This window comes from Rhinolophus sinicus, linkage group LG04 (assembly GCF_036562045.2).
Source record: "Rhinolophus sinicus isolate RSC01 linkage group LG04, ASM3656204v1, whole genome shotgun sequence".
Classification (NCBI taxonomy): Eukaryota; Metazoa; Chordata; class Mammalia; order Chiroptera; family Rhinolophidae; genus Rhinolophus; species Rhinolophus sinicus.
This window is the reverse complement of record NC_133754.1, coordinates 23318512-23343524: the sequence shown is the minus strand read 5'-3', so window position 1 is coordinate 23343524 and position 25013 is coordinate 23318512. Positions and strand designations below refer to the sequence as shown.

The following is a 25013-nucleotide window of genomic DNA, read 5'->3' as shown; positions in this document are numbered from 1 at the left end:
ACGAGTGATTCTGGTGCACGAAGGATGGCAAACTCCCATGCAGCAGGGTTGAGAACGAAAGCAGGTGGATCCCTCGCTCTACTCTTTAGGAGAAGTGTGCGGAACATCAGCTCTTTAAAATAAGTGAGTCTTGAGCTGATTCCTAAATTGTTAATAACTGTTTCCCTGCTAGATTTAAGAGTCATGGACCTTACCTGCTACTCCGAGATCATAATATTTAAGCCATCACATGATGGATGAATATGATGGGGCGGGGACAAGAGAGCTTTTCTAGATAGTTGGGATAATGTGTGCAAAGTCTGGTTTGAAAGAAGGAATGTAGTCCATTAGAAGAAATGAAAGAAGGCCTATGCATATGGAGCACAGAGAGAAAGGGGGACCTGGGGGAACAGATGACACTACAGATAGGCAGGTCCTGAGCACACAGGATCTTGACAGCTATCCAAAGCATCAACTTGCTCGTAAGAGCAGCCATTGAGTGTTATGATTGGATTTTTATTTTCATGAGGTTATGTTGATTGCTGAATGAATAATAAGAGATTGGAGGTGGGGAAAGTAGAAGCTGTTAGGCTATCGTAGGATCCCAGGGATGAAAAGGTGGCAGCTTGCACTGGGCGAAGCCATTGGAAATGGAGAAAATTAGTTGAATTTGAAAGCTATTCACGAATTAAATGTGTGTGACATACACACATTATATGCTGTATCTTTTGCAATTTTATTAGGAATGTAAAACTGAAAAGAAAAAACTGTGAAAGGGAAAAATAGAAGAGCACTGTAAATAAGATCAGATAAATAATAAAATTATAAAAAAGGTATTTCTGGAAGTGAAGGGTTAATGCAGTCAGCCAAAGAGAAGTAGGATTTTTTTAGCTGAGGGTGCTGTGGCCAGCCTATGAAATCCTGCAGGAGTCATAGCTAGGACTGGACTTGTCTTATTGAGGAACTAGAATGCAAGGCGTGTCTACTTTTTACTAAACATGATGTGGTGTTCTTCACATAGTTTATCTTATTTAATCCTTATATTATCCCTTTGTGAATAGAATGGTTATACAGATGAATAAACCATACTCAAGAAGATTTTATGGCTTCTCCAAGGCCACAGCGTGCATAGTTATGTTTCACGCTGCTGAATTAGATTCAGATATATACAATAATAACAACCATATCTCAAGCTGTACGTTTGTCTTTCTTGTTTGAATACTACAGAACAATATTTACCTGCAGCATAAATCAAAGATAAAGACCCTGGACCTGTCATAAATTGAAGATGGAATAACACCAGGCAGTGAAGAGAAAGGACAGATGGGATGTGTATGTTTATGACAAGGCAAAGTTGAGGAAGAGAGATTTGCTGGGAAACACAAAGAGAATTTTAAGAGAACAGGGGGAAAAAAAAGTGTTCTGAAACATCTTTGAAGGAAATGAGTAACTGGGGAGAAAATTCAATCATAGGAAGATGAGAGAATCAGTTCAAGTTGGGACTTAAAAGGCAATAAATGTTCAGTCCAGACCCAGATGAGTTCTTTGAATTTAGATCAGTGCCTTTTTAGGGGGCAGTTATCAGTTTTTCATGCAGAGATCCAATCTGAAGATCTTGTGTTGGGGTGAAAGTCGTCAAGACCCCTTTGTTCTGATCTGAAGGAAAGGTGAGGTCTTCTCCTAACCTCTAAAAACAGAGCAGAAATTTCTAGGGAAAAAGACTTTCTTATAGTTCCTGAGGCTATAACTTATTTGCTGTAGTAACTAGAAGTGATGATTAGTGGGGAGGAAAAGGAGGAGAGAGTTGTTCAGTCTCTAATCCACCAGCTGGAAGTGGAAATAAATCACACAGATAAATTCAAACCAGGCTGAAGCTCTGTAGTCAGAAACTGGAGCAGCCACGGCAGAGTAGGAGTGGTGGTGGTATATCCTCTCATCGTCTGTTAAAGCTTTACAATGAGGAGACATCATTCGTATACTCCAGTGCCTGTTATTTTGCAGATAAGATGCCAGGATGAAGTGAATTCATGTGGTAAAAGTTTACACTTTAAAAAAACAAGCACCTCCCTGCTTAAAAACTCCTGCTGGCTATATATATAGCCTATTTGTAAAGCATGGCCTCAGCTTTCTGCTCTTCTATAATCGGGCCTCAAACTCTTGTTCTAATGTCATGTCCACACTTACCATCTGTTATCTGGTGGCACAAAGACAGACTGTCTGGATGAACGTCATGGCGTAGCGGGGGAAAGTGCCCACTCGGGGACTAGGATGCTGGAAAGTCAGGGATGTATGTCATGGGACCACGGTATCCTAGGCAAGGGGAATGGCACATACAAAGCACATGAAGAGGCAGGGCATGTGTGGGTACTGGTATGTTCTGCGTAGCTGGAATATGACTTGAGAATGAGGAAACTTTGGGTGATGGAAGTAGGTTCACTCTTAGTGCAAAGCTCTGAGAATGAAGGTAAACACTTCAGATTCCTTCCCCCTGAGGCAGCTGTAGAGGATTGTAAGCAGGGAGTGACATGCTCAGACTGGTTTGTTTGAGATCTGGCTGCATTTCTGCTAGTATCCTTCTAGGTATGAATTAATTTAGGACTTTAGAGAGCACACTCTTTATTATATCGATGTTGTTTTATTGGCTAGATGGGAATGACTATATGTTATCAGAATGTTGCATAAAGGAATCAAATGCTTTAATATGTTTGTATGTGTATGATATAAAGTACATAGACTATTACCTGAAAAATCAGATTTTGAATTATCTCATTTTTAATTTATTCTTTTAAGGTCTGACAGCAGCAGCTGCAGCAGCTGCCGCTGCTACCAATGCAGCTATCGCTGAAGCAATGAAGGTGAAAAAAATCAAATTAGAAGCTATGAGCAACTATCATGCCAGTAATAACCAACATGGAGCAGATTCTGAAAATGGGGACATGAATTCAAGTGTTGGTAAGTTTTATGTTCACTGAAAGTTATTGCAATCATTTTGCTACCAAATTACTTTCTTTTCCAGAAACAAACAAACAAACACATAAACAAAAAACTATTGCCTACCCGTTCAAGAAGTTGGTACTTTTAGCTCTGAAAACAGTGTATATTTTGAATATACCATTTTGCCTCTCCAATAATGTGCAATCTAAGTAAATAATTAACATGATTGTTTTTTATCAGATCAACTTTATGTCTAACTGCTGTAAGCATTCAGTTAACAACTTTCATAACACAAACACGTTTTCATAATCAGAATTCTAAAGTATTGATTATAGGTCAGGTAACAGAAGAATATTTACAAACAAAACCACACACTTTATTTTTTTTATTCTTAATGTATTTGTTATCAAATGAGAAATTTGCATTAGCAGCAAAACACATAGCTTAATCATTTCCTGTATTGCCAAGAATAAGAATTATGTTGATAATTAATTCTTTCTATATACAACCATTATACATTTCTCTTGTATTAAACATACAACTTTAATGTCTCTTGAGTTTTTTTTCTTTCTTGAGATATAGAGACAGAGATGAAAAGTTTATAGTCCCTATTTAAACTAAAGGAACAGCTTTTTCTTTGCAGAATTAATTTGGAAAATTTGTTTTCTCAAACACAACTTCAAATGTGGATTATTTTTTTTTATTGGTATCTTTAGCATCTATGTATTGGTGAGACATGACATTTTATTTTGCCACTGCACTGTATCATTTCCCTTTAAAATGTAGAAATCATGCTCAAAATATAATTTAACAAGAGAAATTTGGATACTACAAGATCTGTGCAAGATACTATATCCAATATTTTTACAGGGACACAATGATTCATGGCAATACAGTTACATTTTCTTTTCCATGCATCATTTTAATAGATTAATACTTCCCATGATCAGCAGCTCTCTACTTTCAGTCCACTGGCATTTGGTTAAGGGCGTATGTAGGAATACTGTGAATTTTAGTAATAACTATTTTTGCAACAGTTCCATGGAAACATATTCTAGACATGAATGTTACAATAGGAAGTAATTTTGAAATATATACACAGAACACAAAATACCACTGCTTCAGAGATGCCAAAGGGTAGCTTCTAATGTTAAAAGGGGAAAATACAGAACTATTCAGCGGAACTACACAAGGGAAATAGAAAAGTAGTGGCAAAAATGGGCTTGATGAGAGTCGGTGCTAAAGAAGGTAGTGCATTTCTGACAAGGAAGAAAAGATGTGGAAGAGAGCCAGAAGACATGGCTGTAAAACTGAAAGGGACTAAGGGAAACTACGGTGCCTGAATTTGTGGTGTGCCTTGTGCGAAGATGGAAGGCAGTGGATTGTTTTAGGTCATGGTTTACACACATAAATTTAGGCTTTTAAAAGTTAAACAATTTTGAAGTGAAATGAATGATTATAATTCTCCTTTTAGAACTAGTAAGTACATATTTTTTTAAAAAAATAGAAGTCTTTGACTTTGGTCCATAAAATAATCCAAAATTAGACACTTTAAAAATCAAGTAGTTGGCCACAATAAATTTTAATTATCATTTTCAAACATAATCTGGATTGTTTTAAAATTTTAGAAGAGTAAGCCTTTAATGCATGCTGTTCTTAATCGTTGGTGTTGGGACAAGGGATAAACAAATTAGGCAATTTAATAACATTTAAAGAAAAATACGTTAAACATGTTCAAATTTCTTGAGCAGCAGAGAAGTTGACTTCGGAGAAACCAAAAGACACAAAATGAGAACATGGCTCATGTTTGACATAGATTTACTATTTGATAGTATAGAGTAACATTTGCCTGTTGACCAAATTGTGGTTTCTCTTAGTTATTTGGGTAACTAGGCTATCATAATGACCTAAAATATGAATTTTCTTTTCTGTTTTCATTTAAATAAATCACTTGTCTTCAATTAAGGTATTTAGTTGGTAGTCTATATTGTTTTTTCAGTTTGGGCACCCACCATCCAACACCAGTTTGAACCAGGAGCAGAAATTTATTTAAACTTTCCTAAAAGGTCTTAATATTTTGAGATTATGTTGACCTTGGTGCTGTTGCTTGCCTCTAAAGTGTGTAGACCATTTAGGTTAGATATCTGTAACTGATTTGGGAGAAAAAATGTTATCATTGTCAGTTTTATTCTATTCTCACATGCCACTGTTCTCTTAAGAATTTATGACTTATTAGCCTTCCTGAGCACACCCCCTTCCCTCCTTCATTACCTAGAGGTCAGGAACATAAAGTTTTGGGGTAGGGTAGGGTGGGGAGGGTATAACGTAATGGTGGGGGTGAGGTTGAGTTCTCACAGATCAAAGAAGTTGATGAATTAGCAGTTGCTTTGTATGGCCATCCTCTTCTTAGATTCTGCAAGTAGTGCCTGCCACTTGGTAAGTGTTCAGTAATTACTCGCTCTGTGAGTTTGGTAAGTTATGTAAAATTTCTGAGCCTAACCTTGCACACCTGGAAAATGGCATAAATAATAGTTATCTACATTGTGAGAATTGAAGGAGATCATATTTGGCAAGTGTTTATTGCAGTGTCAGCTTATCACCTTAGTTGGTGACCAATGCGATTAATCATTGCTTTTGCCATTGTTATTATTTCTCCAAACTTGCTCCCCTAAAAATTACCTTTTTCTTCTTTTTAAAGCCATCAACTCTTTCCTCCTCTGTTTTTGTATTCTCTCTGCTAGGTCTCATTAAGCTACAGCCTTGTGAGGAAATTTTGGGGCAGCTGTTATGTCATTTGGATTTTGTTGTATGTTTGATTTTAGCTCACTCTAGGAACATAAAAATAACCATACTACAGTCCCAGCACTCAGAGGCATACAGTTCTGGGCAGGATGGCTAAGTGTGCGGGCAGTCATAACAGGATGTGTTGGATCCTATAGGAGCATCAGTTAGCAGGAGCTGCTTAGGAAGTGGTATTGAAGCATATGAATTCCAGGAGGATTCTCAAGAATCTCAAAGGCCTATATTTCAGAATACAAACTCACTGCTTTCATGCATCTATCAATCGGCTCTTTGAAGTAGCAAAACCCTTCAGAGAGGTGCTACTTAAATGATGTATTGTTGCAACTCAGCTCTGCCCAAATCCAGTGCCATTTTTTGAAGTCAATCCAGGGTTCTTTTTCCTCTTGTATCCATCTGGCGGACGGGTTCTGTCAAATATTTCAGACTTTCCTATGTAGGAACAGTGGTTTTGTTTTGTGTTGTATTGTGTTGTGTTGTTTCCCCCTTCATTGTAAATAAACCCTTGTTATCCTAGAAAATAGATTTTGTTTTTACATGGTTTGGTTTGGTAAGGTGAAGGGATATTTTTATTGTCACTAACCCTTTTCAATTCTTAATATAAATTGTAAAAATTAGCCAGAAAAAAAGGTGTTTAAAGAAACCATTGACACTGATAAATAATTATTGTATATCCCAATTTTACATGGTAACCTTGAGCTCACGTCTTTCCAAAAGAATGATCACTTCAGGAAGGACTGAGGACTTGAGGATAGATCCGAGTGAGGCATCAGCCTGCTCAGTAAAATATATGGCCGTGTCGCCATTCTCCCTCATCCACAATCAATTGGATTCTTTTAGTTTAATATTTACTTGCTAAGATGAGATGCTAGTCTGCATGGTGATAAACAGTCTGCTCCTGGCATCTGAAGGTGACCTGTCAGTTCATATGGACAAATCTCCTGCTTACTGAAATGTACAAAATAAATCATTAAAGCAGGCAGGTGCTCATTCCCAGATTTAAATCACCATAGATTTATGATTTGAATTAATGCTTCATTTGGCCATAGAAATAGATGCTGAGACAAATGATATGCACTGGTTGGGGTTTCCATACTGTAGCCATCCTGATATTGATTACTGAGATGTCTTTGCAATCTCTTGTTTATATCAAGTACTATCTTGTGACAGGTTGGCTGATATGAGCTACATTGCAGATAAGAAGGAAAAATGTCCTGGATTCTTTTTAGTGGCAACACTATCCACAACATACAGGCCAGATAAATTGCTATTTTTTTGCTTTAAGAACTGATCTACATAACCAGCTTAAAAAAATGCTGCTTGGAAATTGGGACTGGGATAATGGAAAGGCAGAATTTAAAACCGGTGAACCCAAGGTCAATTCCATAGTATCTATAGCTGTGTTTCTGTCTGCTTTTCTTTTCTTTTCTTTCTTTTTTTTTCTTTTCTTTTTTTGGCATCATGCACATTTTTGAGGATACTAAATTAATCACAATCGATTTAATCTAAATAAAGGAAACTTAATTTTCCTTCTAGTTTTGAAATGCTATATAAATATTGACATAGTGAGCATCTCTTAATAGTTTCTGTGTTGTTTAAATACTTGCTAAACCTAATGTCTTACTCCCTTAACTAATGACAACATAGGAAACGACTCTTTAAAGATAAATACATTAAATATTATTCCCAAGTGCAAGACTTTGTGGACTGTAATTTACCAAGAGGCAGGAAAAGACTGCATTTTCACTTCTCTTAACATCTTATTTAAGGAAAACACTATGTACACAGTTTAAAGAATGCTCGGAGGATTTAAGAGGGACCTTTCCACTAGCTAATATCTGACTCACAGAACTGGTAAACAGCTATCAACAATAGTAGATTGCTTGCTTAGTAGGAAATGAGTTCATATCTATTCAAAATGTGATCTCAAAACAGATGTCCCAAGAAAATCTTATTGTTTAAACTGTAGTCGTAACCCCCAACTGCTGTTATTTCTTTAAGGAAGTGAAGTAATCTTGAGACTTCAGTCTTTTCAGTTTCTGAACACCGTGGAACATAAGCAGGAGTCCACCGGTGCAGTGATCCACAAACCTGAACACATCGCATATGCCTGCCATGTAGGATTCTTGTTCCTTTTCTCAAACTTGCAATCGCTCCAAGGAGGTAGAGGTTTTAAGTAAAAACAAGGACTTGAGCTTAGGATGAACAGCTGTGCTCTTCAGTTGTATTCCTTAGTCCTCACTTCTGTCCATCAATCAACAAAACAAAACAAATGAAAAGGAAAAAAAAAAAAAGCCAAGCAGATAGGGAGATAAAATTATCTTTCCTGGCTGGCCATCCCCTTATCTTTATTTATTTATTTTTTTAAACCATTCCCGCAGAAATAGAATAGTTTACACTGTAGTCATTTCCTTTCTTCTAACTTGTATGTCTATTTGGAAGGAAAAAAATAATTTCATGATTTCAGGAAAAAGTCTTGGAGACCTTGAGAAAGCAAATAAAAGGAAACTGAGAACACAGGCCACCAAGCAGAGCTCTGCAGTTGCACACTGGATTCTGTGCCTTGGCAATGTTAATGAACCTCAAATCCTTCCTATAATTAGATGAGGGAATTGCTTATATTTTCAAACAGATGATGCTGCTATAATGAAACGATTGACAGGGAATTTAAGAGTGTCTACAGTAGTCATTTGGTTTCTGTTATAAAAAAAAAAAGTTTAAAAGAAGATTGGCTTTAGACATAGGTCCTGAGAGAGGTAGTAATTTACATAGCATGCTATGACAGGTGTCTTTGTATAGTAAGGAACGAAAATGGAAGACTAGAGAAATGATGGGCAGGTATAGCAATTTTTTGGGGTGGGGGTGTCCTATGCTTATTCTGCTTAGGTTCTTTAAAAGGGGCCGAGACTCAAGAGATGGATCCGGATTGAGTGCACAGCTGTAACTGCTGATGAGCTAATTGCGCCTTATCTCTCAGCCCCATTCATCTTCATTTTTTACCAATTACTGAGAATTATCTGTGTTCTCAGTTGGATATGAGAGTTAATCCTTTTTGGTTAAGCTGGCAGTACTGTGAGCAGATTCCAAATCGGAGGGTGAAAAAGCCAAAGCAAGCTTGCTCTAAAAATGTCTCCAGTTCAATTACAGTATCACTGATTCATAAGAAATTTGCCATTGTTTAACAGATTAAATATGGAAAGTTTTTTTTTTTAAACTTTCTTAATGTTTCTCTGTCTCACAATGATTTTTAAGATCCCTCTTCCTGTCTGATGAGTAACATTTAACAATATTAACAGTAAAATTTAACAATATTAACAGCCAGTGTCTTGTAAACATGGTAACATACAAGACTACCATAAAAGGCCAGAAAGATTCTGACACATGCAATGAGAAATATTTTAGAACTGATAGCTGTCAATTTAGAAATAAACAATTTTAATGGATGCTTTTGCTTTCTGTGGCTCACATATGGTGAGGAAAGTATGTCCAAACATAAACCTTTTCACAAATGTCACATTAGTGGAATTTTAATGGAAGGGCCACATAAGCATCTCTTAAAAGTGTAGGAACTGTCATGGGTTGTAATGCAATTGATTGTGAATAGCCATATGCTTCATATCATTCCCTATGCAAAAGATGTCTTCATATCCTGACATTTCAAACACAATTGCTTACCCCAACATTAAAAAACTAAAAACTGGTAAGCTACTCTTTCCAAAATTTTAATGCTTTTTTAGATGTTTAATATTTCTGGCAGTTTTTCTTCATATTTTAAATAAGTAACCTACTGTGAACATATAAAGAATAAACAGCTAATTTAAAACAAAATTATAAAAAAAAATCATTGTGTTAAGATTGGAGCATCTTATTATATGTATGACCAAGATAAGTCCTTCTAGATGCATCTACAAACTGAAATGGGAGAGCAGAGAGCAAAATATGTCAGAAATTTAGTTCTAGTCATCATGTAGCTAATAAATAAGAGCTACATAAATAAGTCTCTTAATTTCTCAGCTTTCTAACTTAGTAAATAAGGAGTTTGATACCCGATTATCCTCTTGGCTCTAAAATTCTTTGACTTTTAAACCTCAAAAGTCAAAAGAAGATGAAAGGCAAGAAGGTATTCTTTACAATAATTTGTAAGATAAAATACAAACCTGAAGCAACCTAAATGCCCCAAACAGGGCATTGTTAAGTATATTGTAATATGTAATTTTACATATTATGTAACCATTACATATGATGTATAAGGGTGGAAATATTCTGAATATAAGAAAAGAAGATGATATAGAATTTTACACCTCATCCTATATAGCCATTTCATTAGAGTTTGGAAGGAACTGAACACGAGTTAACATTCTTACTTTATTGTGGAAAATTATGAATATATATTTTTAAAAAGTTAACATTGCTTAAAATTAAAATATTTTAAAATAACACATGAGTGTGTTAATAACTGGTCATTTTATTAAGCTCTTTATCACGATTTTCTATGAAGTAGATGGCATCAGTTTGCATTTTCTCTCATAACATGTTTTTTATTTTTATTGGTTAAAAAAAGGATAGAAACACCAGTGATCATAACAGAGGACTATGGAAAAATGCATTTCTATATTAAAAAGAACACCTTTCTCATTTTAAAATATTTGAACATACATTTCTAAATCCATTTCTGTATGTTGATAACATCATTAGTGTATAATTGGTAACAGGTACTAGTTTCCTATATGAATTATTAAATGCATTGTGTGGTATAGATAGGCGGAATGTAGAGAATATTTCCATGTTTTATGTAGTGTCTGTTTCCATTTTCATGAAGTTTTTTATTTATATGGATAGTTGGAGAACGTAACTGGAAAATGTTGACCCAGTGTTTTTTATTTTGTTTTAATATTGCTTATTCCAATGACAGGATAATAAAGTAAACCTGGTATTTCAAACATTTCATACTTAGAATGTAAATTAAATGACTTTATTTGGTGTATCCTTGTCTAATCACAAAACATGAAGAAATATAAGACATACCCCGTTGTTATATGGATATATGGTAGTCTGTCACATTCTAGGAGATCGAGTGCATTTGTGACAGCCTTGGAAATAGTTTTCATCAAGGAAAGCGCTAAAAATGATCTTTGTCAACCTACATCAACATGCTTTATTGTTTATATAAGCTTAAAAGTATAGTGGGAGCAAACATTTCAGTTTAAAATGATGCCAGGCCTTATTCAACCCTTTTAATATCAGATAACTTATTTTATTAATTAATATGATCCTCCATCCTTTTGTTTTATATTTTAACTTCCTATGATTGATGATATATGATTAAAATAAATCCTCAAATTTGTGTTCTATAAATTAATAGGTTTTGGTGTTATACATTTCCAAATATCTCAGGATGACCTAATGTTAGAAAATGTTATTCCTTTGAGGTGTTTCTAGTGTGTTCATGGTCCTACATTATGGTGAGTATGAGCCCACAAGTTTAAGTCTGAGCCCAGTGCCTCTGTCACCAGACCTAGTGTTTCACATTCGTGTGACTGTGATTCTTCCCTAAGTTGTCCAACTATCCAAAATTGTACAAAGCCATTTGAATGAATGATGGATGTCAAAATGAATACAAAATGTAATAAATACTAGTAAGTAAATAATGTAGTAGTTGACATGAATGTGTAAAATGCCAATTCACTGATGATGAAATAAAGTGCTATACATAATCTTGCAGACTCTCGATGTCCCCGGCCCCCCAAGAAACGAACCTGGATTATTTCGAAGATAGGAAAGAATGGAGGATTTAAATATGGTTTTCTTTAACAGCAGGTCATAATGGAAATACAGACCCTTACATTCAGTGCTGAGAGAATTACCAGTTTGATAATGATTAGGAATGTTGTTATTAAAACAGTATGTGCAGTTCATTTTCAACAGTTTTGAATTAGAGTCTGCACTAATGAAACGGATACGGTTTCCTTCACAAAGGGCAGATCTGTTAGTTAATATCGCTGCAGCAGTGCCTCCCAGACCATGCCTTTAGCTCTATTTGTATTTCACAGCATGATAAGCAAAGAGTGTTGATTTTCAAGGATCCTGCTGATGAAAGGTAATGGCATTATTACATCTTTATCTCAAAAGCAGAACTGAGTGGTAAATGATTTTTTTTTCTCTGTTGCACAAAAGATTTCTTGGTTAGAAAGCCTTTCTTTATTTCTTTACATCATTTTAGTCTTGGAAATGATATGTTATTATTTAATGTCTGCACAGCAAGCTTGAAAGCACCTAATAGCGAATGGATTCAAAGTGAAGTACCTCCTGCTCACAGATATGGATCTTCTCAGTCACACGCTGTACCAGCTGTCATCCCAGCCATACTGCTGTGATTTAATTAGTCTGTTTATGTCCTTTCTAATAATATTTCCATCTCTATGAAAGGGCAAATGCGACAGGGACTTTTTTGCTTTCTGGTTCTGCAGACTGAAGAATGTGGCCTACATCTGATATGTGGGGACACGGGGTTGAATCACCATTCCTGTCACTTCAAGCTGTTGATAAATTGTTCAGCCAAGAAGTATACTTACTTCCTTGGGGTCATTTATAGTCTGGGAGTAATAATCTGCATAGGGACAAAGAGGGGATACATTTGTGTATGTGTGTGTGTGTATCCAGTCAGATCTGCATATGCGGGTATTTTAAAGTGAAAACAATTTATAAGAAAAGGTTAACTCAGTGTTTTTATCAACGCTGTGCATGTCTTTATGGCACATATTTAAGTCTTTCATCAACTGATTTCCTACAAAATTACAGCATTTCAGGAATTCTCAGAAAAGTTTTTCAGTTTCTGAATGAAAATTCACACTGTAGTCATCTGGAAGTTTATCTGGGCCACTGCATATGTTGGTGTTTTGGGGGGAAATCCCTGTTTTATAGAAGATATTACGTTTCAGAGTGTCCAGGGAAAGAAGACTTTACCATCTTCAGAAAATATTTAGTCATTATATTTTTACTTAAACTTTTCCCCAGAAAGCACATTTAACTTAAAAAGATGGCTTATATCCAAAACAAACTATATGCACAATTATAAAAAAATACATAGATTAATAAACAAATATAAAAGTGATATGACTTTATTGAGTATAAGGTGGTGATTAATAGTTTATACTCAGGCACTCTGCCATTTGAGTGATTCAAGGCTACTTTAAAACCCAACGGCCTTGTGAACATTCTGGATTCTGCCTTAGGATTCTATGACCCTCTAATACTTCATGAGACACAGATCCACATAACAGAGATGGGAAGAAAGCAACAACAAAAGATTTCTGAAACCAATTCCAATTTGGTTTAATATTATTCATGTTTGTCTTAGGGGAAAAAAACAGTCTATTATCATTTGGAAATAATATGTTAACAGTTCTGTGTGTTTTAGTGCTCTGTGGAGACAGACTGCTTTTTTCTTAATTTTTCTGTAATTTTATCTAAGGGCAAAAAAGTGTTACAAGGTCTTCTGAACTATCTTCTTTCTGGATTATCTTGGGTTTGCTTGTATTTTTCTGTTTTTCTTCTCTCATTCTTTAATTTGGGTAATCCAACTACATGTCATAGAGTGGGACTTATAAAAACAATGGGTATATTGACCATATAATTCTAATATTCATTTTATGTAAAAATAGCATGCTTAAAAATGCTAATTTTATCAAGGGGGTCAAATGATTTTAAAATAAGTTCCTTTAGCAACCTAAATGTTAGTGTCCTATAGTTGCCAGTTTTAAAGTGCACACGCATGTGTTTAGTTTCTTCTTATTCTTTTATATACCTACTACTGTCCAAACCTGTGCATACATCAAGAAAAAAGGTCAGCTTCTAGAATCTTTTAAAATAATATATCAAAATGAGCATCAAGATTATAAATGTTCTTATTTCTGTCAGTAAATGATAGCAGTACTTTCAACTTTTTAGATTCCTCTTGTTGATAATATGTGATGTTAGCAATTAAATAGCTAGATATCACACACACACACACACACACTCATACTTGTATCTCTATATTGCAGTTTCCAAGAAGCTCTAATTAACTTATTACAATTCTAAAATGAATTTACTAAATATATTTATTTTTGTAATTATTGAATGTAGGAATACTTATTTGGCTGTCTTTCCACTGACGTATAATTTCACCATTTATATTTGCTATACTGTCTAAACTAGATGTTAATGGTTAAGTTATCTTGACATGAACCACTTTAATGCTTTGAAAAAACTCACCACGAAGCATTTGACAGTATTTTTTTTATTAATTGGATAAATGAATTGTGAGATGTGTGATTGCATGATGATGTACTCATTTAGTTGTTGCTTTTTGCTTTTACTAATCTCTGTCATATTGGATTTGTAAATGGAATGAAGTGACCTTTGAAACTGTGATGGAAATGAAGAGATAAACACAACTTGAAAGGACAAACCAATTAATATCTATGTGTTTGTTACACATACATGAGGAATTTTAATCCTTTGCTCTCTACAGTAAATATGTGACTCATTCGTTGAGTAAAGAAGTATAGTTTTTAATAGTTACAGATTTTAATCTTATTTTTTCCTAAAATATATAAATTTATATGGCATCATTGTATATATAACATGCAATTAGGTTGTTTTTAGTATATGGAAAAATTTGTACTACCTTAAAAGTTTTTTAATCCCCTTTTAATAAGAAAATAGCTATGTTACACACATATTCAATCATATACGTATATAAGGTATTCATCAACTGTCCTATATTTTTAATTATAATTTTGATTATAGTAAATTCTTGAATAGACCTCTCTTTTCTAAAGTCACACTCATAACTGATTGTCTGCCATTGTCCGTAGAATACTTTCTAAAAATCCTGATATAGGAATCATAAATCAAGCACATCTTATTTTAACTTGTTGACCTATAATGTTAAAAAAAATATTTTTCAAAATCAATAACTATACTTGAGCATGTTTTAAAAATAAAATCTGAGTAGGCGTTTATACTGTTTTCTTACCTAGTGCTTTCTCCCTTTGCTTTCCTATTTTTCACCTTTAATAGCAAACAAAAAAACCCCGAAAAGACAAGCCAATTCTGCTGTCGTGTAAATTTTAGAACACTTGTACATTCTATCCTCCTTAATTGCTTAATAATTATAGAATATAGCCAATTTAATATACAGGTTTTGAAATATTGCCACTGATGCACAACAAGGAAAAAAGTAATGTAAGCTTGACATTTTAAAACACCAGTATTGAAAGACTTTCAATTCTAATTGATTTTTAAAAGAGTTCCCTGGAAAAGTGAGTTCTGAAATGTTTATAACGGCTCTGGCAACATTCCAAAATGTTTACCACAAAGTGTAACTCAGCAATTTCTGAGTTCTCTCATCAACTAAGAAAGATGTATTCCATAATTGGCTTAACTCTTGTTGATATTAATCCCTCCCTTGTAGACATAATTTTTTTAAAGATACGATTTCTCAAAATGATTATTTCAAAATAAGAAGTTTTTTTTTTTTTTGTTTTGTTTTTATCAGAGAGAAATTCTTAACACGAAAATTAGGGATGAGCAAAGGATATGAATCTTTTATTTTTTTCTAAAAATATATTTTCTCACGCCTTCATTATATTTTTAAATCTATGACCTTCAAAACTTTGGTAAAACTGACAGAAATATGATTTTTTAGCTATGTTAATTTCATAGCCCTTCTTATAGTGGATTGTAGGTGCAAAAAACCTCATCAAACAGCCAAAAAATATTAATGGATATGATATTTATTCTATTTTAACAAGCAAGCAGACCAAAATATATGTAGCATTTACCACAAATAATTACTTTAAAAGGCTACTGCTAAGTATTTCAGGAAAAAATGATTCTGTTCACTAGCTGTTTGTCAGTTCCTGTACATTTTTTATTATTGATTACGTTTGAATATATAGCTCCATGATTGAAAATATTGCTGGTAATATCTTCTCTTTACAGTGCTGCACTGACTTCCTATGATTGATAAGAGATAAATTTACACAGAAATGAATATACAAGATTATTTAGATCTGCACTGTCTCATAATATTAATTTTGCACTGTGATGTTTCTTTGAAACTAAGTCATATAGTAGTTGGCAACTTTGTAACTATTTTAATCTTCTGAGTCTATCTCAGATATGATACAGCACAATGAAGGTGATATTTCAATGTATGATCAGCCAGAATGAGTCATTTGTTTGTAAGCATTTCTGATTAAGATGAAGATTGTAACCTAATTGTATAACATCTACTTATTACCCCTGGGATATGGAGTGATTTTTGGTTTGAAATTTCCATATCATAAACTCATGCAGTGCAGGCACTATTACATTTAGTCAATAACCAGGAATTCTGATTAGTTGGATATAAATCACTAATGTTGAGAAATAAAGGTGACAAAACAATGAATAAAAAAGAAGCAACTAATAAAAACAGGTAAGGAAGTCAACCTATAGACTGTGTTCCCTAATTTGTCAAAACAATTTATTTTATTACCGAATACAAGTTGTACCTAAGAAATAGATTTTCATGAAAATATTGCCCCTCAATATCAAATTCATGTCTGTTTGTCTCCAAATTAGAACTCTAAACTGTATTAGAAATAGATGTTTAAATGTCATTATAATCTCTCTCTCTCTCTCTCTCTCTATCTATCATCTATATATGCTTTTAAAATATTCAGAATCTAATGCCCTATTCTTCCCTACTTTTAGATTTAAACAGAACAATAACAACAAAAAATCCCAGACATAATACATTTGGACATAATTTTTCATTTTCTTATAACCACAGGCAGTCTCTCAGTGTTGTAATATTTGACCCCCAAATTCTAAAATACACATATACCTAATTTTCATATTTCCATCTTACCACTGGTATGCCAGTTTTCTTTTGTGTTAAACCTCGACTCTTCCAAACTTTGTTAGTACTCTGTAATACTGCTGTTCCCTAACGAAGTCATTAGCAGGGTGTTCTGGTAAGAGGAGACGAGAGGAGGGGAGGGGAGGAGAGAGAAGGGGTGGGAAGGAGGGGGGAGAGGAGAGGTGAGAGAATGAATGAATAAGAACATGTAAGTGAAAATAGTGGCAGCACAATTTGAGGCATCACAATGTTGTGGTTCAGTGTTGTGAGCAGAAAATCTGGTGTAAGGCATGTGTCTGTTTGTTACTACTTTTCTTATGGTATTTTTTTGTACCTTAGCCTTTCTGTGCCTCAGATTCCTCATCTATATGATAGGTATAATAATTATGAACATTTCATAGGGCTCTTTGGGGTAATTTAGGTTAAATTAGTTCTCAGAACAACCTGACACACTGTAAGAATTAAATTTTATTAAACAGAAAATACTAATAAATTAATAAAAAGTACACAAACATACATACTCATAAATATCTCTTAAAAAGTTGGAAGTTTCTAGTATCCCCAATCTCTCAACATTGTTTGAAACCATATATATTTCCTTCTCTGCGTGACTTATTTATTCAGAATCTTCACTAGTTGATCCTGATTGATTACTTATCTAAAGGGTGTTTTATTGGTTATTTGCTGCAGCCTGAGCCTAGTGTCATGCTCAGGAAATATGCTTCTAGATTTAGATTATATTGCTACTTTCTTTCTTTTTTTTTTTTTTTTTAAGTATATACACATTGGAAGAGTAAAGAAGTTGTCAATTATTTCCCTGGCACATTTTTTTAGAAATCAACAATCAGCCCGCAAACTTTTAATTGAAAAGTTTTATCTCATTTCATGTTATCAGACAAAATATGTACTCCAACTCTAAAAACAGATATTACTTTATTCAGTGCACATAAGACTTCCTTTAATTAGCCCTTAATCAGCTTGGTTTAACTGGGATTTACGGAAGAACAGTGGTCATTAACATTAGCCAGATTAAGACTGTGTTAATTACTATTGATAGATAAAATAACGTGCAAAAATGGTTTGAATTACTTCTGTACTTATGGATTGAAAACAAGATTGAAGCTTTTAAATGGAAGCTATATTTTATTTATACTTTAAAATGGAATATTGACGTCTATACATGCATAACAAGACACATGATTTCATGGTTTTACAGCTTCTTTAGATTTACCATGGTTAAGGGATAATCATAAAATATAATTGTAGACAATTTTCTGAGATTTATGTATGGAAAATTTACATTTACTTTTATGACTTATGGTATGTGGTTTTAGTTAGAAGCAGATAATTATACATTATCTTCAAAAGACTTAGTTACTTCCTTTTCAGTAACTGATAGATCCAAATTATTTCTACTGTGTTGAAGGGATTTTTTATAATTGTGGCATTTTAATATTGATGCTGCACCTTATTGTTGATGGCTACCTTTAGTATCTATTTTTCTTCTAATATTTGGGGTTACTTGTAACTGAAGTTTAGCTCGGTTTTATTTATTTATTTATTTTTTGCCTCCCTTCCATACATCAGTTCTTGGGCATTTTATTAAATGGAGGTATTTCTCAGGATACCTCAATGAGTTTCTGTGTCACCCATCATCATATCCTTTTTCTTGTAACTGCTTGTGTAGAATAGTGTATTTCTGTATACTGGGGGTACCAAAAAATGTACACAAGTGGACACTTTGGTTAATGTTGCTCAAGCAGTAGTTTGCCGTAATCAGAAGTAACTGGATGCCGATGGTAACAACTTTGAGCACCTCTTGTAATTGCAGATATGAAACGTGAGTTGTATTCATCTTTTGTTATTGGTATATATTGAGTAGTACAATTTTAATAGGTTTTCATTTTTTGAAATGTGTATACATTTTTTTGGCACCCTCTGTGTGTAGATAGATAGATAGATAGATAGATAGATAGATAGATAGATAGATATGGATATAGGTATACATATAGATATAGATATAGATAATGTTATTCAGGCAGGAATTCATCTAGTTTTTATTTTACAGAAAATTATGCAATACAATAATTAAATTTTATTGATAGTGTTAACATCATACCATTCCTCTAAATAATTTAGATTACCCTCTTCCATTTAAAGAGCCATAACAAGAAATTTAGTATGGTCCCAGGCAAAATGAATTATAAATAAATACAATCTTATGCCCCAGCATGGACTCTGATTTTGGTCAGTCTTTCCCCAAATTCAGTAAACAGCAACATTTTTTATTTTATTGTTTTTAAACTCACATGTTTAATTTGGCGAATTTGGAAACGTCCTTGAAGTATCTCTCTTACCCTGTATTGCATCTACTCTCATATATAATGCGTCAGTATGTCTGTTTACTCTTCTTCCAAATCATACCTAGGATTCATATTTCTCTCTCCACTGCATCCACTACTGAAGTGGTAACCTGAGTTAGCACCTCCTACACGGGCCACTGTGATAACTTCTAATCCAGTCTTTTGATTTCACTCTTTGTCTTTTATAATAATATCTCCTTATAATACCTACTGTGGTGATTGTAAATTGTAAATCAGATAATGACATTTACCTTTTTAAAAGCTTTCAATGGCTTTATATTGCATTTGGAAGGAAAAAAAAACAAAAAAACAAAAAAACTCACCTTGCTTTGCATGGTCTTAAAGACTCTACATAATAAGGAATGTACTTTACATAGGTCATCTCTCAAAACTCTTCTGGGCTAGTCTTCCCCTTTCATTCTTGTTCTTATTTACACACTGGCCTTTCTTCAGTTCCTCAAACATTCTACATATGTACCTTTCTTCCCCTACGTCTTCTTAAATTTGGCCAGTGGGAATCTCTTCTCTTTGTTCTTGACTTCCCTACTTCCTACTCATTGTCCAGCCAGTGTTTAAATGTCCTTCCCTGAATGCTAAATTTGTTAGTTTTTTCTTTTTCCTTTTTTTTTTTCCATTTTTCTTTTTTTTTAAATTTAAGTTTATTGGGGTGACAATTGTTAGTAAAATTACATAGATTTCAGGTGTACAATTCTGTATTACATCATCTATAAATCCCATTGTGTGTTTACCACCCAAAGTCAGTTCTCCTTCCATCACCATATATTTGATCCCCCTTACCCTCATCAACTCTGCCCTCAACATCTTCTATTCTATACCATTCGGTTCTTTCTGTAGCACTTGGAAGCATTTATAATAACTTTATTTGCAAGTCTCTTTGCTTCATGATCCTCCTCCTCCATGAATTCACCAGTTGGCTGAGAGTAGGGCTGGCTTGGCTACACTGACTAGCATGCACTGTCAATATATGGTTGGGCAACAAATACTCCTGGAGGAAAATGGTGAGATTTTGGAATTAGAAGGAGACTTGAGCTAGAAATTGACATGCACACCTCTGAGTATAGGCAACAGGCGTGGTGTGCTGGAGCTGTTTCACAAGAGTCAATTGTCAAAATTTTGAAAGCTGATTGTAAAACAAAACAAAACAAAAACCAAAAACACAAACAAATTCATTAAACTTAAATTTTATTATTTTAGAAATAAATAAAAACATTGGTAATAAATGCTCAAAATGTGAAAAAAAAGTACTCCTGAATGAATGTTTAATGAATTAATGCTCAGTTAAATAGGAATGCCTTTTTATACATATTTATGTTACTTCCAGCTCCCTTTTTACTCCTGAAATTCCTCTATATGCTTACCAATTAGAATATTTCCTTCATTTCAGAGATAAATTCAAGCTGCATTATGTTCAATGTCAGCATTCCAGGGTTTTAATAGGTAAAAGTTTTTATTCACATTTTCACATCTACTTTTTCTTTTCATTTAATCTGGGACATAAAATGTTAATATTGTTGGCATTTCCATTTTACAGATGCGTAAATTGAATTTCAGAGGAGATAATTTCTTGCTTGGCATTTTGTGACTTTTAAGGCAGTGTAACTGAAGGCAGGGTTGGTCCATTGTTTGGATTCCTACTTCAGTGTTCAGTCCAGGTTATTAAAATAGAGGGAAGGAATGGTTCATTCTTTCTAAAAAATATTAAATTAGAAATCCAGGTACTTGATTTCCAGTTTAGTTTTATCAGTACCTATCTCAGGTGACCTTGAAGATATAAAGTAACCTTTATGTATCTTACTTTAATAAGTTTGGTTAATTGCAGGGCTCACAATTAAAAGTTCTCAATTTATATAATTCTATAATTACATAATATAATATAACATAAGTAAATGGTGTCATTAAGTCACTCAAATTCACTTCCATATTATGGAGAAGGGAGGTAGAAAGTTAGCAATTCAAGAGCAGAGTATATTAAAGTAGTTATATTTTTGTGGGCATAATTCATACACTATGGAATATTTGAAAATAAAATTTTAGTCATTACTCTATAAATTTATTGTTATCACTTTCCATTTTTCACTTTTGCCCATCAAATCACCCTAAAAATATAATAGAAAAAATATAATTTGTGACTCTATATTCTTGTATTATAACTACTCTTTAATCCATTCTTCTATGATTGTCCCCCAAATAATACATATACTTTATATCTGAACTGTTTTACATGATATTTTCGTTGGATTATTCTATAAACTCTTTGTGGCAGGGATCTTGTCTTTTTATATGCTCTATAAAGTACCATGCATACCTAGGGGATTTTATGAATAATAATAAAAAAGGAGGCAAAAAAGGCTTTCATCAGCAGTGTTTTATTTTGCTGTGAATTTAGGGATGAATTCATTCTATTGTCCATATTTCTGGAGAAACAGCTGTGTATATTACAAAAGTTGACTATGAAGAAAGCATGTAATATTAAATCTGAAAATTTACATTGCTGGTATAGGAAAAATAAATGAAGCAATACAATTTGCTTTTTCCTGTCTATTATAAAAATATTGCCAACTCTGGCATGTGGTTCATAAAATCAAACATTTCCTAACACAGCTGTGCATCAGGAAATGAAATACTGCAGGTATAAGAAACCACCTGTTTGCCAGAACAGGAGTTTCAAAAAAGATAAACAGCAAAATTTTATATGAGTCCCTGTTGAAGGTCCATTCTACTATTAATACTAAAACCATAACATTTGTTCCTCAAACAGGTGTTTTAAATATGAATTGAAGGCTGAATAAACCCATGGATGATTCACTAATAAACACCATTGGTTTTTCTATTCAGTACACAGGATGATATTGAATACAACTGTCAAAGATAATTTTGCAACCAATTCAGTTTTAAACACCAAAGTTATAAGAAACCACAAATTCCTGTTTAGTCAAAGTGTTCTCCTTTCCTTTAACTCCTTTATCTTAGTTGCAAAACTATCATGAACTTGACAGTGTTCTCCCTTGATGAAGAGAAAGTCTGAAATAAGCCATAAATCATACTGAGCTAACAGAGAAATTCAAATTGCTGTAAGCACAAGTGCCGAGGGACCGCTTATGCACTGCCTAAACCATAATGCAACATTCACAACGAGATCATTGTATCATAATCTCATTCTGACTGTGATTTCCTTTGTGTGTAGGGGACTCAAATGTCAGAGAGAGAGAGAGAGAGAGAGAGAGAGAGAGAGGAGTCAGGTTAGATTTTGCTCTTATTTTACATTAAAGAAATGATCAGAAAAACACATTGATCCATATCAATCACTTCTTCAAAGTTTTGTCAGCATAGGACATTTCTCTCTTTTTTTTTTTTTTTTTTTTTACTGTTTTTTAAAATTAGTTTCAGGTGTAATAGTTCAACATTTATGCTCCTCACAAAGTGATAACCTCCCTCCCCCAATGTACTACCCCTCTGACATCGTATTGCATAGGACATTTCTTGATGTATTTCATGCAGGTGGGTTAGTGCCAGAATTTCTATGGACAGTCGAGAGAGTTTTTAATATATTTTTGCTTCTTGTTTGTTTTTGTCAAATAAGTAAATTATTTCATAGCATAAACACCAATCTTAATGAAAGTGTCTATCAAAAAACAAAAACAAAAAACAGACCCCAGAATATTTCTAATCAATGTAAAATACCCGTATTTGGAAATATTATTGCAAAATTGGAATAATATCTAGACTTAATGTTTTGTGTTGTAGGAATGTATTAAATTTTCACCATGGCATATGCATGCAGAAATGCATATGTATACATATGTTTCTATGACTTACATGGATGAACTCTCTTTAAGATTCATGTTTGGCAGCTATGAGATGCATTTTAGTTTGTTCTTATATACAATAACATCCAATTACTAAAAAACAAACCCAAAAACAGTTTTGCCATATCATTAAGTACTGGATGAAGGGGTGTAAGCAGGCCTTGAATGAAATAGTGGTATATGACTGTCATCACTTTCATATTCAGGAAAGTAGAATGTTGTCTGATAAAGTAAAACACAACTTAGTCATTTTTATAAGCCTCTATAAAACATACAAATATTCGTGCTTTGTTCTCTACTTTTCCTTTAATATTGGAGCAGATAGGTATTACCTTCTAATATGACTTAGTGCATAGAAGAGTTTACGGAATCCTAACTATTATGCTGTCCAAATGCCATCTTTTCACCTTGAAAAGTCTAGGAAGACAATCATATGGTATCAACTGCAAATAAGGACACCTTTTTTTCCTCTTCTATCAGGATAGTTTGGCATCTTGTTTTTATTTTCTATTTTGGTGTTTTATATTTTGAATGTATTGTCCCAACTTTGAAAACAAAGTTAAATGTTGGTTTCCTGCCTTTGGATTTATGGGGAATGTGTCTCTTACCTCTCTCTTATATATGCTATTCTCTTAGGGTATCTGGAAGTATGTTCATCAAGATGAGAGTATTTCCTTCTTTTACTAACTTAATACCAAGAACAGTTTTTAATATAGATTTTTGCATTTATCAAGATAAAAAGTCAATTTCTAAAGACTTCAGCTTACTACCTGTTGTGTTTGCTAGAACCAGTAGTCGATATTACATAAGTCTATCAGTCTTCAATCTAGACCAAAGGAGCATAGTTCTTTATTTACAGTACTCATTTATACACAGCACTAGAAAAACATTGACATATGTCCCTATCTATGTATAATTTTGATACACACACATATGTACATATGGATGTATATAAATTACAATAAATGCAGTGATGACCGGCTATGGGGACAGAAAGGGAAAGATTATTTCTCTACTAGGGATATATATGATGGGGACTTTTCTTCTATTTCTGCCTTTTAGTTTCCATAGTTCCCATCAAAGGACTGGGCACATAATTCATATCACTTTATCATATTTATTAATGGTTTAGAATAACCTTCATTATAGTACTGAAATTACTTTTAACATCTCTGTCATAACATGTTACTTGCTTAAGGAAAAGGTTGTTACTTTTCTCCTTTCTAAGTTTAACATAAAGCAAAAGGAAACAAAAAACTCAATTCATACATGTTTTGTTCAAATTTGCATGTGGATTAGAGCTCCTCATATCTTTCTCAATGACACAATGTCTTCTTAAGGGCAGATACAATTATACCCCCAAAACTTTATACCTTTATATCCCCAAACTAGGCCTGTATATTCCATGGCACATACTTAGTGAATTCACTGTGGATGATATTAATACATCTAAAATTTGCAAAGGCTCCTGTTCTCCCATTGGCACAGATCATTAAATGATTATTATAGAAAAATAATAAAATGAATTTGGCATACTCAAGCCCATGTATTTTCCTTTTGTAGTAGCTCTATACTTTAGTCCTCACTGATTCTAGAATAATTTTGTTTTAACTGAAATTAAGTAAATGGATATACCACATTCTTCATTTGAAATATCATTCACAGTTGAACTAATGTTAGACGTTTTACAAAATGAATACTTTAATGGATTTATTTATATTTGAGGATTTGATAATAAAATTTATTATTAAGACTTTGCAGTATCCATAGGGTAATAAATGCCATCTACAAGTCTAAGCTGGTGTAAAAGTGTCATCTGGGAGGCACTATAGTCTATAAAGTCTGAAGTTCTCAGTTTGTTTTCTAGTTCTGTTGCATTATTATCCAAGCCCACGTGTCCATTTTTTCTGTGTAAGATGCACATAATGATATTTTGTCAATGCATTGATGGGCAAAATAAATTTTACTGAATGTGTATGGAAATCTTTTGAAACTCACTTGTTTTATATAAATGTTTTATATTATTATTTCCATGATTTGCATATACATCCATGATATCTACCAGTCATATTGTTCAAAATATTTTCCTGGTATGTATATAAACCTTGTTTGCAAATGACTGAGATCTCGATCAGTATTATCTCTCTTAAGGATAAATTCATGATATATATCTTACCCATGTAAGATCTGTTATCTCTATTATATTTATGTTATTTCTAA

The 25013-nt window shown here is 33.4% G+C and overlaps 1 protein-coding gene across 1 annotated transcript in view; it reads left to right on the top strand.

The window, feature by feature from the left end:
* DACH1 (dachshund family transcription factor 1) overlaps nt 1-25013 on the top strand; it is a 397595-nt gene that overhangs the window by 212964 nt on the left and 159618 nt on the right. Inside the window, exon 3 of the mRNA XM_019738175.2 lies at nt 2770-2931. Coding sequence (XP_019593734.2) covers nt 2770-2931 — 162 coding nt within the window. The remainder of the gene's footprint in view (nt 1-2769; nt 2932-25013) is intronic.